Raw genomic sequence first — 13,551 nt, 5'->3', positions numbered from 1 at the left:
CTCTATTTCTTATAAGATGTCCGAGCGTAGTAAAGGCCGTGGCAGAACCCGTCGGGAAAGCCAGAACATTCTAGTCTAATGGGAGATCCCTCCACAAGAAGAAAGAGTAGGTCAAAACAATGTACCTGCCCCACTGGCCCAAAATGCAATGGAGGCCTTGGCCAAGGAGATGGCAGGGGCTTTTCGAGAGTCCTTGGAGATACTTAGAACCGAGTAAGCGGCTAGGACAATTGAAGGAGAAATTAGAGCTTCCTTTTTGAAAAAGAAGTTCTTTCGTTCAAATCCTGGCAAATTCAATGGTGAACCCGACCCGATGAAAGCGGATGAGTGGTTGGAACAAATTGTCAAATCATTTGAGATTTTCGACATACGTGAGAATGAGTTACGGGTAGCATTGGTGGCTTACCAATTGAAAGGAGAGGCTGGACAATGGTGGAAGTAAGTCAAGAACAAAGTTGAGCACACTTGGGAAGCTTTCATACAGGCATTCCAAGAAATATTTCTCCCTCCCACTACTAGGGAGCGATTGAGGAAACTGTTTGAAGAGTTAAGACAGCTCGATACACATGTGGCCGTGTTTGAAGCCACTTTTACAAGCTTATCTCATTTTACACCGAAACTAGTAACAACGGAAGAACGTCAATGCCTAAAATTTGAGAAGCGGCTGAAGCCGAAAATTTTAATGAAAGTGGTAGGCAATATGATTCGTGATTACCAACGTCTAGTGGAAGCAGCTATACATCTAGAAATCATGATAGAGGTAGAGGGGGCAAGGTAGAAACTGAAGAGGGCTGGACATTCTAAGTCCCGAGGCAACTCCGACTCTTCTAAAATGTCTAAGTGTTCATCATCATCATTTCAATCACACCCACAATACACCAAATCTTTCGACTCAGTGATGGGTGGAAATTTAGGAAGCATGGGTTGAATCCATTGTGCATGTTATAGATGTGGCCAGTTAGGTCACAAAGCTACAGAGTGTGGATAGAAGGGTGGACTACAGTCTCAAGCTGCTCGTGTCCAAAGCTAGTCTCAAAATAAGGGTCAGCCAGCATCTTCTTACAAATGCGGTGAACCAGGACATTTAAGGAAGTTCTGTCCACAAAAAGTGGGGTCAAACGTAACAAGGTCTCCTAGTTAGGAGGTTTCCAGATAGGCCAAGGATAGAGACAATATTGTCAATCGGTCCAGTCAAGCCACGCATCCAGGGCAGTACACGGAGCCACATCTGCACAATCGGCACAGTCAACTTATGTTCAAAGAGGTGATGTCAGAGAGCAGAGATCACAGGAAAGGGTGTATGCCATCACCGCATCAGAGTAGTCGCCACGACCATCTGTTGTGAGAGGTACACGTCTCATCTTCAATACTTGGGCTAGTGTGTTGATAGATACCGGGGCATCCCATTCATTTATACTAACTGCATTTGTATCCTTGTTGGGGTTAGAAAGCGAACAACTAGAGTCTTCACTTACAGTGGAATCACCTGTTGGGGGCAAAGTTGTGTTAATTTGAGGATGTCATGGGTGTGTCATTCAAGTCACTAGTCGACAACTTCCTTTCAGTTTTGTATTCTTAGATATGTCAGGTTTTGATTTTATTCTCGGCATGGACTGGTTGTCTTATTGCCAGGCTATTATCGATTGTTATCATGGGAGAGTTACGATATGTACATCGAGCAGTGATTGTTTTACATTTTTGGGGAATAGAAGCAATAGATCTTTACTCTCATTGTACTACCTGAGCGGTCGAGGTGAATTTAGATCTCTTTTGGCAGCCTTCTCAGATGATGAAAATGGTAAGGTTCATGATGAGTTTCCGAGGGTAGTTTGCGAGTATCCCGATGTCTTTGTCGAAGATCTCACCGAATTACCCCCAGATCAGGAGGTCGAATTCTCTATAGACTTGATACCGAGTACAACACCTATCTCTTTGTCGCTTTATAGATTTACTCCAGCTGAATTGGTTATTCTGAAGGAACAGTTGCAGCAGTTGCTAGGTAAGGACTTCATACACCCTAGTACCTCACCTTGGAAAGCGTCAACCTTGTTTACTAAGAAGAAAAATGGGTCATTGAGATTATGCATAGACTATCGCAAATTGAATCAACTAATGGTTAAGAATAAGTATCCTTTACCTAGAATAGATGATCTTTTTGATCAACTCAAAGGTTCCTGTTGTTGTTCTAAGATAGATTTAAGGTCAGGGTACCATCAGATACGAGTCAAGGATGAGGACATTCCTAAAACAACTTTTTGTACCTGTTACGGTCACTATGAATTCTTAATTATGGCATTTGGTTTAACTAACGCACCAGCCACCTTTATGGATGTAATGAACCGAATATTCTGAGAGTTTCTTGACAAATTTGTGGTCATTTTCATGGATGACATTCTTGTCTCTTCACTTTCTAAAGAGGAGCATTAAGGGCATCTCTGTAGTGTTTTACAAATCCTTAGAGAAGATCACTTATATGCAAAATATGAGAAGTGTGAATTTTGTCTTCCAGAGGTAAAGTTCTTAGGTCATGTACTCTCCGGAGATGGGGTTATGTTGGATTCTTCAAAGATAGAAATAGTACAGAACTGGGAACAACACAATAACGCTTCTGAAATTCATAGTTTCTTGGGTTTAGCTGGTTACTACCGCCAATTTGTAAAGAACTTCCCTTCCATAACATCACCCTTGACGAGATTGACTCATAAGGGAGTAAAATTTATTTAGAGTGAAGCTTGTGAGAAATCCTTTTAGGAACTAAAACTTACGTCGACTACCATCCCTATTCTTATCATTCCAGAACATGGCTTGGATATACTGTGTGTTGTGACGCCTCTAAGGAAGGGTTGGGGTGTGTCTTAATGCAAGAAAGTAGGGTTGTAGCTTATGGTTCGCGCAAATTAAAAACTTACAAGAGGAACTAATTGGTGCATGATCTTGGGCTTGCTGTGGTTGTTTTCACTTTGAAACTTTGGAGACATTATTTATATGGTGAGAAATTTGAAGTATTTTCCAATCATAAGAGCCTTAAGTACCTATTCTCTCAAAAGGATTTGAACTTGCATCAATTAAGATGGATTTAATTTTTGGAGGATTACGACTTCAAGATACACTATCATCACGAAAAAGCCAATATTGTGGCGGATGCATTAAGTAGAAAATCTGTAACTACTATAGCCAGCCTAGCGGTACGGGAATGGAAGATGATGAGGGATATCGGTGAATTTGATTTACAACTTCATGAGTTTTCTAAGTAGGCCGACTTATTCGCCACCGTTACACAACCCACACTTGTTGTACGAGTAAGGAAGCATAACTAGATGATCTGGAAGTGTAGTCAATTCGGGAGAGAATCTCCAAAGGAAAGGAAGATAAGGGTTTGACCATTTATACTGACTCTAGTGTTCGATATTTTGATCGGTTATTTGTACCTGGATCCATGAGGGATGAAATTTTGCGGGAATTCCATCACTCACGTCTAGTGGTGTATCCGAGAGGCACCAAAATGTATCATGACCTTAGTCAACAATTGGTGGAGGGGTATGAAAAAGGATGCAGCATTATTTGTGTCCAAATGTTTAACTTGCCAACAAGTCAAGGCTGAGCATCAAAACCGGCAGGATTACTATAACCTCTTCCAATTACTGAATGCAAATAGGAACGTGGCAGTATGGACTTTGTTATGGGTCTTCCAAGAACACAAAGAGGTAATGATGCGATGTGGGTGATTGTAGACCGACTTACCAAGTCAGCTCACTTCCTCGCCATGAGTGTGGGAGACTCTACAGAGTACTTAGCCAAACTTTACATCTGTGAGATTATTTGCCTCCATGGAGTCCCAATAAGCATAGTGTCCGATAGAGACCCTCATTTCACAACTAGACTACAGCAAAGTCTTCAAAGTGCTTTGGGCACTCACTGGAATTTCAGTACTGTTTACCACCCCCAGACCGATGGACAATCCAAACGTACCATACAAATCTTAGAAGACAAGTTGAGAGCATGTGTGTTAGATTCCAAAGGGTCTTGGGAAAGACACTTACCCTTGGTCGAGTTTGCTTATAACAACAGTTATCAGTCTAGTACTGAGATGACACCTTTCAAAGCTCTTTATAGACGCCCCTGTAGATCACTATTATGTTGGGCGGAAGTGGGGGACTTACCAAGGCTCAGGCCCGAGTTAGTTCAGGAGACTACGAAGAAACTAGCTCGTATTTGAAGAAGATTGATCATGGCCTAAAGTCATCAGAAATGCTATGCCGATCGAAGACGACGATCGTTATCTTTTGAAGTAGGAGACCATGTGTTTCTGAAGATCTCTCTGAGGAAGGGATTGATGAGACTTGGCAGGCGTGTAAAGTTATCTCCCTGATTTATTGGTCCTTTTGACATTATTGAGTAGATAAGAGAAGTCTATTATCTTCTTGCTTTACCACCTCAACTCTCTTCTTTCTTTTCTCTTCCCTTCTGAAAACCTTAGGTTTCTTACTACAAATATCTCTCATATCCTTAAGATCTAAGTTCAAATCACTTTCAGGAAGTCGAGTACACATAGGGATCTTCATTTCTACCGATTAGATTCCAATTACTCGAAGCGATTCTCATTGAAGTCTATCTTTCTTGCGTTAAATTAAGGTAGGGTTACTTTTAGCTTGGTACCTCTTTGATTTGAAGATGATTATGTGGTATGATTGTAAATATAAGACTTGATTTTTATAAATGAGTGAGATGAAGTTTTTACTTGACAAATAAGGGAATTTTGTTTGATTAATGTTGGAGCTTCACCCAATCTGCCTTACAAATTGAACATTGATGTTAAAAATCTATATATTTATGAAGATCAAGTGAAAGCCCCAAAATTATTGAAACCCTAATTTTAATCTTGATTGAGAATAATGTTGTGACCTAATCTACCTTTAATTCTTGAGATTTTATGGATGATTAAAGGATTGGATTCATGAATGGCAAGTGTTGACTTGAGATTGTGATTTGGATATAAATGAAATTATAAATCATGTTTCTATATTTATTCTTGTGAATTGGAAATCGGTTCTTTTGAAATATGGTTTTAAGAGAAGGTAAATTGAGTATGAGTCTGGGGTAGAGAGTTGAGTTTGAGAACTTGTGCTATGTTGGTACCCGCACAGGGAGTGAAGGTGCCCAATTGCCCTATCTACGCATATCGCCAAACGAATGTGGGAAAAACATTTTGGGTGTCCACTGGTCTTGCCATATAATAGTCAGCAAAAGTAGAAAAAAGGATGATTTGGGGTGCCCACGCCCTGTCGTATTGTAGTCGGTAAATGTGGGGGATATTTTCGGTTACAAATGTTTATATACACGTATATGTGTTCAGACTCCTACAAGGGATTCATGACTTGTTTACTCTGCTGTATTGATTAAGGTTTTCGGGCAATAAGCACATTTGTTTTAATGATTTATCTATTGAAAATGTTTAAACTCAAATCTTGTGTTAATAAAGGTTATGCAGTGAATATACTTGCCTTATTTTTTTTATAATAAATTTTCAATTATAAACCTTAAATTGCATTGGATTACAATTATGTCGTGTAAGCATTCAAATGATTCGATACTTTGTTAAATGTATCTCTACTGGGCATATAGTTTAACCCTATTCGACTTTTCAGGGACTGATGATGTGCCACCACAACAATTACTTGAAGTATGCATTTTGTTATAGTGGGCAGTTGTGGTTCAAGAAGATTTTAGTTGTGGAGGCTTAAAGCTTTTGTGTTAAGAGTTTGACTTTGTGTTCTTGTATAAGGCAATGCCCGAAAATTTTTGTAAGCCTTCTAGGCATTTTGTGTATCCTCTAACTTATTGAACTCTATAAGGGGTCATGAAATGTGGTTGGTGTATAGACCTTGGAATTGTAATTATGAACCCTAGTTCAATAAGAAAGATGACATTATTGTATATTTCTATGATTGGTTGTGATCTGTTCAAGCATGATATGTCGGGGCGTTACAGGTTAAATCTACCACTATTCTTTAAAGGTCTTCAATCATTCTCAGCATCTCAGAAGTAATGGGTTCAGCCATTTGTGCACTTGGTGTATTTGAACTAGATTGGTCTAGATGGATTGATTGAGCTGGGCTCTTTTGAGTTGACTAGACTTGAACTAAACTGAATTGAATTGGGCTTTTCTTAATGGACTTTTTAGGATTGGATGGATTGGACCTTTTCGAAGTTGGCTTTTTGGGATTGGATGGACTGGAGTGTTTTTTACTTGGATGGATTGGATTTTCTAGGATTGGATTGGTTAGGCTATTTCTGAGTTGGGTTTGGATTCTCCTAGGTGACCGACCAAAGTATACAAAATTAAGCTCTCTTCACCTTAATGAATCCTAACATGAAAACAAATATCCCATTAGATTATGGTACTAGCACTACAACAAAACTGACTTTTTATGACACCACATCAACGGCATACAATAAATGCATGCCGTAGTTTCTCACTTTTACGACTTGCTTTTTTTTGCACATCATAAATACTTTTCCAACCACGACGTGTCTATTGTGTAGGCCGTGAATGGTAATAACGATAATTTTTTTATGACTTACAATGCACGCCGTAAATAATAAAACTTTCTACGACATGCATGTGACGTGTTGTTAATACATCAATTATACACGACGCACATACACTAGCCATGAAAAGTGAATACTTTTCACAACGTACACAACGCCTGCCATTAAAAATATTGTACTTTTCACGACGCACACATCGCCTGCCATTAAAAATATTGCCTTTTTACGACGCACAATACATATCGTGAATTGTATGATAAAAAATATTTAAAAAAAAAAAGCGCAAAAATAAATTTGAAGCGCCAAAATGAAATTTAGGGCGCCAATCGCCAAAAAAAATAAAATAATATGTATATATATATTTGCCTCCCTCTGATCAAAATGGAACGTCACAGGGATTGCCTCCCTCCAATCAAAATGGAACATCACGAGGATTCAAATCTCTTTCTCTATCTCCTGTCTCGCAGCAGCCTTCACTCTCTCTTATTCACTCTCTCGTTCTTTCATCTCTCTCTCTCTAGCAATCGGTGATTGGCCAGCAAGACACCCGATGGTGATCGAATCAGGTTGGCCTTCGCAACACATTCGGTTGATCCAATTAATTCCAGATCGAGATCGTACGACCTCGCTCCCAAATTCGATCTGCCCAATTTTGAAGGTAATTTTACGGGTTTTTTTTTTGGTTTGATCTTGCAAAAGCTGGGCCTTAAATCAGCGGAATATCGATCTTCATCAGTTTATTTATGGGTTTTCAATTATTAGGTAGAAAATAATTTATTTCCTTATAATTTTGTTTATAGGGTTTGCGATTGTTTTTTAATTTATACTATTCATGTTATTTTTGTGTAAACATTTAGCTTTTTTTGATAAATTTCTGCTTTATTTTTTAATTTTTTTTTAATCTGCTTGTTAACAATTTTCAAAAGAAAACATGTGTTCTCTTCTCTACCTCTGATAGTCGAATATATATGATTGTGTACTTGTTTGAAGTTTTATACTCAAATATGTTTCATCTTGGACACCACTATTGGCTCAGATCTTCTGTTTTTTCTGTTCTTTTTATGCCACACTCTCAATCCTTAAGATATCAAATGTTTTTCTCTACATAAGATTAAAACTTACGAATGCGCCACTTTTTTTGATGTGGGTATCTCCAAAATCCCACTGATCAAGATAGGGAAGTACTACTGATTGTCCAAATAAATTAAGTGAACTCTTTTGATGATTGCAATTGTAAAAACACCCATGAGGTCCCCCACACCAACACTGATGTGAAGCAATGTCATGTTCACAAAGATGCTTTAGTCTATAAGAGGCTTCCCCGCCCGCGCGCGCGCGCGCACACACTCACAAATAAAAATAAAAAAATAAAAAACTTCCCATATTCAATTCTACTTTTGGAATTGGAGTTAGAAGACAACATTTTAGGGTTAAGTAACCCCAAATAGGTTTCAATCTGCAAGCTCAGAGTAATTATTCATAGCAATGTTGCCACACACTGCATCCACAATGATGTATGGAGGATGTATCGTGTGGCAATTGTACTGAATAATTTTTCCTGTTGCATAATTGTAGTGATCAAAAGTGTGGCCAAACTACCTATGGTTCAACCTGTTTTTTAGTTGGTCTGCCCTCATTGTCTTCTTGCTGTGTTAGTTGACTAAGATTCTATTCCATAAAACATTATTGGCCTATAGTTGCTCTATAAATTTTCCCTTCAATTTGATTTATGGGTCTCATAATTTCCAAACTCTCCATCTTTCTTAGTAATCGAAACTAGATAGCGCAATTATTCCCTTTTTGGTCTCCTGGTTTTTTATATTCACTTCGCCATTATTTCTACTTTTATTATAACTAAATTTAAATTTCATTTATTCAGTTTTAGTCCTTATTTTCAACCCTTTTGACTCAAATAGTTTATCTTCAAATTTTTGGTTTAGTGTTAATTCCTCTTTTAGTTTCATCAACTAGGACTATCATATCTACGAACAACATACACCTTGAGATATCATTCTAAATGTGTACTGAATTCGTCTAAAAGGGAAAATAGGTAAGGAATAAGGGTGACCTTTGATGCAATTCCACAGTAACTATAAATTCATTTGTTTCTTCTAGATTGGATCTAACTGTAGTCATAGTCTCATCATATGTGTCATTTATCGCATTTATGTACCCCTTTGTCACTTCTGTGACACCTGCCATATTAAATCTTCAAGCACCTTACCATAAGTGTCTTTTTTTTTTTATCTATAAAAATCATGTGAAGACCTCTCCTATGAAGCACGGACACGGACACGGACACAGATACGGACACGGGACACGGCAATTTTCAAAAATGGGGGACACGGACACGGTGGGGGACACGGCGAATTTATTTATTTATTTTTAATATATATATTTGTATGTGTTATGTAAATTAACAAACACTAACATAGTAACCATTAATTCAATAAATATAAGAGAGGCAAAAGATTCAACATCCAACATCCAACATCTTGAAATAAATATAAGGGGAAAACATCCAACATCCAACAATATTTGTCACAAAAGCACTAAATAAGAGGCAAAGAAGAAGGAAAAAAAGAAAAGAAAAGAAAAGAAGTAGGCCTTTCAAAACTTCAAGTAGATCCAATTTCTTGTACGTCTTCATCATCATTAGCATCACCACCTTTTTCTTCGTTTGCACCTCCATCATCGGTAAACAACACAACCTCCATCTCAGGTTCATCAAGTGATAGATTTGCAACCTCAAGCATCCCAACATCATCAAATGAATCAAATGTGTCGCTTGCAATATCCCATAACTTGGTCTCTCCTTCAAGGTATTATAGGGTTCTCCTTGATAAAAGACGGAGGTTGCTATGAACAAAAACCAAGTCCTCTGCACGTTGGGGTGTCATCTTGTTTCTTCTCATTGAATGGATAATAGAGTATATACTCCAATTCCTCTCAGCACATGATGAAGAAGAAGGTTGCACAAGTAGCCTTAAAGCCAAACATTGAAGAGTGGGTGCAGATGCACCATGAACAACCCACCAACTATGAGGATCCATATCACATCTATCTCCAATGGAATCAATGTCAGCAAATGGCCCCTCTTTTGTTGAGAACTTAGCATACTCCAAATTTGCTTTAGTGCGCTCCATTGGATCATCAAAGAACCTTTTCAAGCACTTTTTTCTCTCAAGACAAACCTCCTCATCCCTATGTGAGGGAATTCGGCTTGGATCCTCATGAAGCCACACATCACTATAATACCTAAAATGAAAAATGTAACGCCCTCAAAATTAACCCATTATATATATCATTGACATGCATTATTTAAAGAAGACAATTTACTAATTCATTCATCAGAGTATTACTAAATAAAGCATTACATGTAACATTGAATAAAATGCCTTACAGGCTTACATCTTTCCAAGCCAAAACTTGGATACAAAAATATGAGTTCTAACTCAAAACAGGAAAAGCCCTAGGCTTGAATGTTTACATGTATCAATAAATAAAGACAATTAACTAAAGGTAGTCTTCTTCAAACCAGAAGCCAAACCCTCCCAAGCTAAGTCCTTGGAGGTAGTTTATCACCTGAACCTGAAAATGATGTTCCCATAAAGGGTGAGCCACAGCCCAGTAGAAATATTCTAAACCACATATAAGAAATGAATAAAGCAATAGCATTCAACAGATGGTTAACCAAGATAATCAATTACTTCATTTTACAGCCTCATGACACTGTTGTCTAAGATACATTTTACTTTCCAACTTAATCAACATGGCTCAGAACCTGGCCGAACTTACAACAGTGAATTATATATATCATATTCACATTCTTCCAATATCAACAAACAAATGAGACTCAAGCTCAATTCAAAACACTTCATACTTCCAGATTGATACACATTTTAGTGCTGTATCAATAAAACACTTCTATATAAATAAGCACACATAAAAGTGATGCTAATGGAGTCCATCCCCTATCTCCTCCCAAACAAAAATCCGGTTTAGAGGTCCATCCCCTATCTTCCCCTAAACCGTGGAGTACATCCCCTATCTCCTCCCACACAAAACAATGTATGCAAATGCAATGCTCAATCGATACACGTATCTTCTGTATCAATGCAATAGTCAAAATTAATGACCTAACCAATGTGATTAGTTTCAGTTATTCCTAATCCACATGCAATGTCTACAATTCAATAGACAAATAATTCAAATTATCTGACTACGCCATTTAATCAATGAGTTTCCCAAATCCATGAATTAAACTATCTTTTCCCAACTCCATGAATTATTTATACAAATTAATTTAATAATACAACTAGGGTTTTTCCCAGAATTTACCAAAGTATCCCCAACATATCAAAATACCAAAACTTAGAACAAAACCTATAAAATGGAGTAGGAAATCCCTACCTCAAAGAAAACAACCCAAATGGTGAAGACAGAGATGAGGGCCCAAATACCAAAGTGCTCCAAATCGCCAAATGCTCAGATTAAATGGAAGCCCTTGACTCACTCTATCTTTTTAATGAAAGATCTAGGGTAGAAACACTCCCTAAGTGGATCAAATCTAAGAGAGAAGGTGAGTAGGGAGAGAGAGAAGTCGGACCTAGGGTTTGGAATCAAAAGAAGATGAAAAGGACTGATCAAAACCCGCTGCTGTGTATATAAACTGGACAGGCTCGCTCGAGCGAAGCCTTTGTCGCTCGAGCGACCAGACACAGAAAAGCTACGCTCGAGCCAAGGAAACCTTGCTCGAGCCAACAACCCAAAACCTCGCTCGAGCGAAAGAAAACTCGATCGAGCGAAGAACTCAAAACCTCAGGTCTGTAAACAGACTCACGCTCGAGCGAAGGAACCATCGCTCGAGCGAAGAACAAACTAACTCGCTCGAGCGAAGAAAATCTCGCTCGAGCGACCAACTCCTCGCTCGAGCGAAGAACCAAAAACCTGGACAGCAACACTAGGTTTCTAAACCCAACCAACCTGAAACAAACCTGCCCAACACATCCTATAATTCCAAATGAGAAAAATAAAGGACAACAACAACAATTATACAATGACAGAATCTACGGAACCTGAGTCCGGATACAATAATCAAATGGGAAAAGACCGGGGTCGCTATAAAAAAAAAATGCTACTCATTATAAATGTGAAAGAATAATATTAAACTTAAATTAATAAAAATAGCAAATTGTGTTGTAATCACCTTGGATTCAATGAGTGTGCCAAGCAATGAAGTGGTGTGTTGTTCTTGTTCCACCGGTCTACAAGAATCTGATGTACTACATTATAGAATGTAGACTCGTCTTCTAGTCGCTTTCCTTCATGCTTTTATATCACCATCTTCACTTTTTCTATCATTGTATCCCACATGTCATACACTAAGTGAAGAGAAGGTCTATCGGTGTCACATACTCTAATCATGTCATAAATAGGAGCAGTAAAGGAAAGTATGTAGTTGACTTGATCCCACCAAAAGTCATCTAACAACTTATCCTTCACAAACTTGGCCTTACCAATATCATCATCCCTATAACAACTCCATTTGTCACTGATTACCATTGTTTGGAGACCTTGCTTTATCAGTTTGACCCTCTTAAGCATGACAATGGAAGAAACAAAGCGTGTCTCGGTAACTGAAAGAAGTTTCAAACTCACAAACTCATTATACATTGCCAACCTCATGGAATGATTACAAATAAAATTCTTAATCATCATCACATCACCCACAATCTCACTAATCCAATTACACTCTTCAAATGCAACTGAATTATTTTCCACATTCTTGGCAGCACAAATATTCTTCAAGGCAAGATTGAGGGTGTGCACAACACAAGGAGTCCAAAAGATGTGAGGAAATTGTGCTTCAATTAGCTGCCCCGCTGCCTTGCAATTTGCGGCATTATCTGTAATGACTTGAACCACATTTTTAGGCCCAACCTCCATAATTACTTCCTTCATCAAGTTTGAAATAAAATACTTGTCTTTTGTTTCCCCTGAACAATCAACTGCTTTAAGAAACATAGGCCCACCTCCGGTAACATCCATAAAATTTATTAATGGCCTTCGTTGGGAATCACTCCATCCATCACTAACTATACTCACACCCTTCTCTCTCCATGTGCCTCCAATAGGGTCTAACAATCTATCAATGTTTGTTCTTTCTTTTTGAAGCAATGTAGTTCTCAACATATTATACCCAGGTGGTACATATCCTTGTATGTTGTTATTTGCAACAAAAGTAAATGCACTAACATAGTAAGGATTTCTTGCCAAATGAAATGGCAAGCCTGCTGAATAAAACATTCTAGCTATCTCACTATTTAGTCGTTCTCGAGCCCCAATGTTAAATGCTTTCAGAACAGGGTTACCACTACTTCCACACCCTATGGCAGTTGACCTCTTCCTTTTTGATCCATACATCTCCTCTGGTTCATTAAAACATAAACCTAATGATGCACTTGAACTAGGAGGAGGCAATGGGACTTTCTTCAACCTAGAGTTTTTCAATTTCAATTCTGCTTCTGCAATTACTCTCTCAAAATCAGCTTTATCCTTACTTGTTACTTTTGGACACACTTCAATCCCCTGATTTTTAATTTGCATCAAATGGGCTTTTACCCTAGTGTATGAACCTTTACGTGTAACCCGACAAAAATTACATTGAAAAGTATAATTTCCCCCTCTTGCACCAGATTTTTCTAATCTAGTCACATATTTCCACAGTGGCTTATCATCTTCAGCATCAAAGGCAGATTGTGTGTTATTGGCAGAATTTGAACTAGACATTTTTCCTATAAATTAACATTAACATTAGAAGGATAAAAAATAAAAAATAAAAAAAAATAGTTTACATACTGTATATATGTATATATATAAACCTGTAATTATTATTTTTTAAATACAATTTTATATATAGACACATAAAAGTCTTACAAAAAAATTTTTTTTTTTTTACAGTTTTTAATATATACTCATAAAAATCTTACAGTTTTAAAT

The 13,551-nt window shown here is 37.8% G+C and overlaps 1 protein-coding gene across 1 annotated transcript; it reads right to left on the bottom strand.

The window, feature by feature from the left end:
• Positions 1–9,167: 9,167 nt before the first annotated feature.
• Positions 9,168–13,341, bottom strand: LOC145802427 (uncharacterized). Its single transcript, XM_082895140.1, has 3 exons — positions 11,933–13,341; positions 9,488–9,807; positions 9,168–9,364 (listed from the first exon to the last, which is right to left on the bottom strand). The coding sequence occupies exons 1-3, from the start codon at positions 13,339–13,341 to the stop codon at positions 9,168–9,170; spliced, it is 1,926 nt and encodes a 641-aa protein (XP_082751266.1).
• Between the last annotated feature and the right edge of the window lie 210 nt (positions 13,342–13,551).

Source organism: Camellia sinensis, chromosome 11 (genome assembly GCF_055761805.1).
Source record: "Camellia sinensis isolate YWXY chromosome 11, ASM5576180v1, whole genome shotgun sequence".
NCBI lineage: Eukaryota > Viridiplantae > Streptophyta > Magnoliopsida > Ericales > Theaceae > Camellia > Camellia sinensis.
Note: the sequence above shows the minus strand (reverse complement) of the source record. Positions and strands in the feature narration are given on the sequence as shown.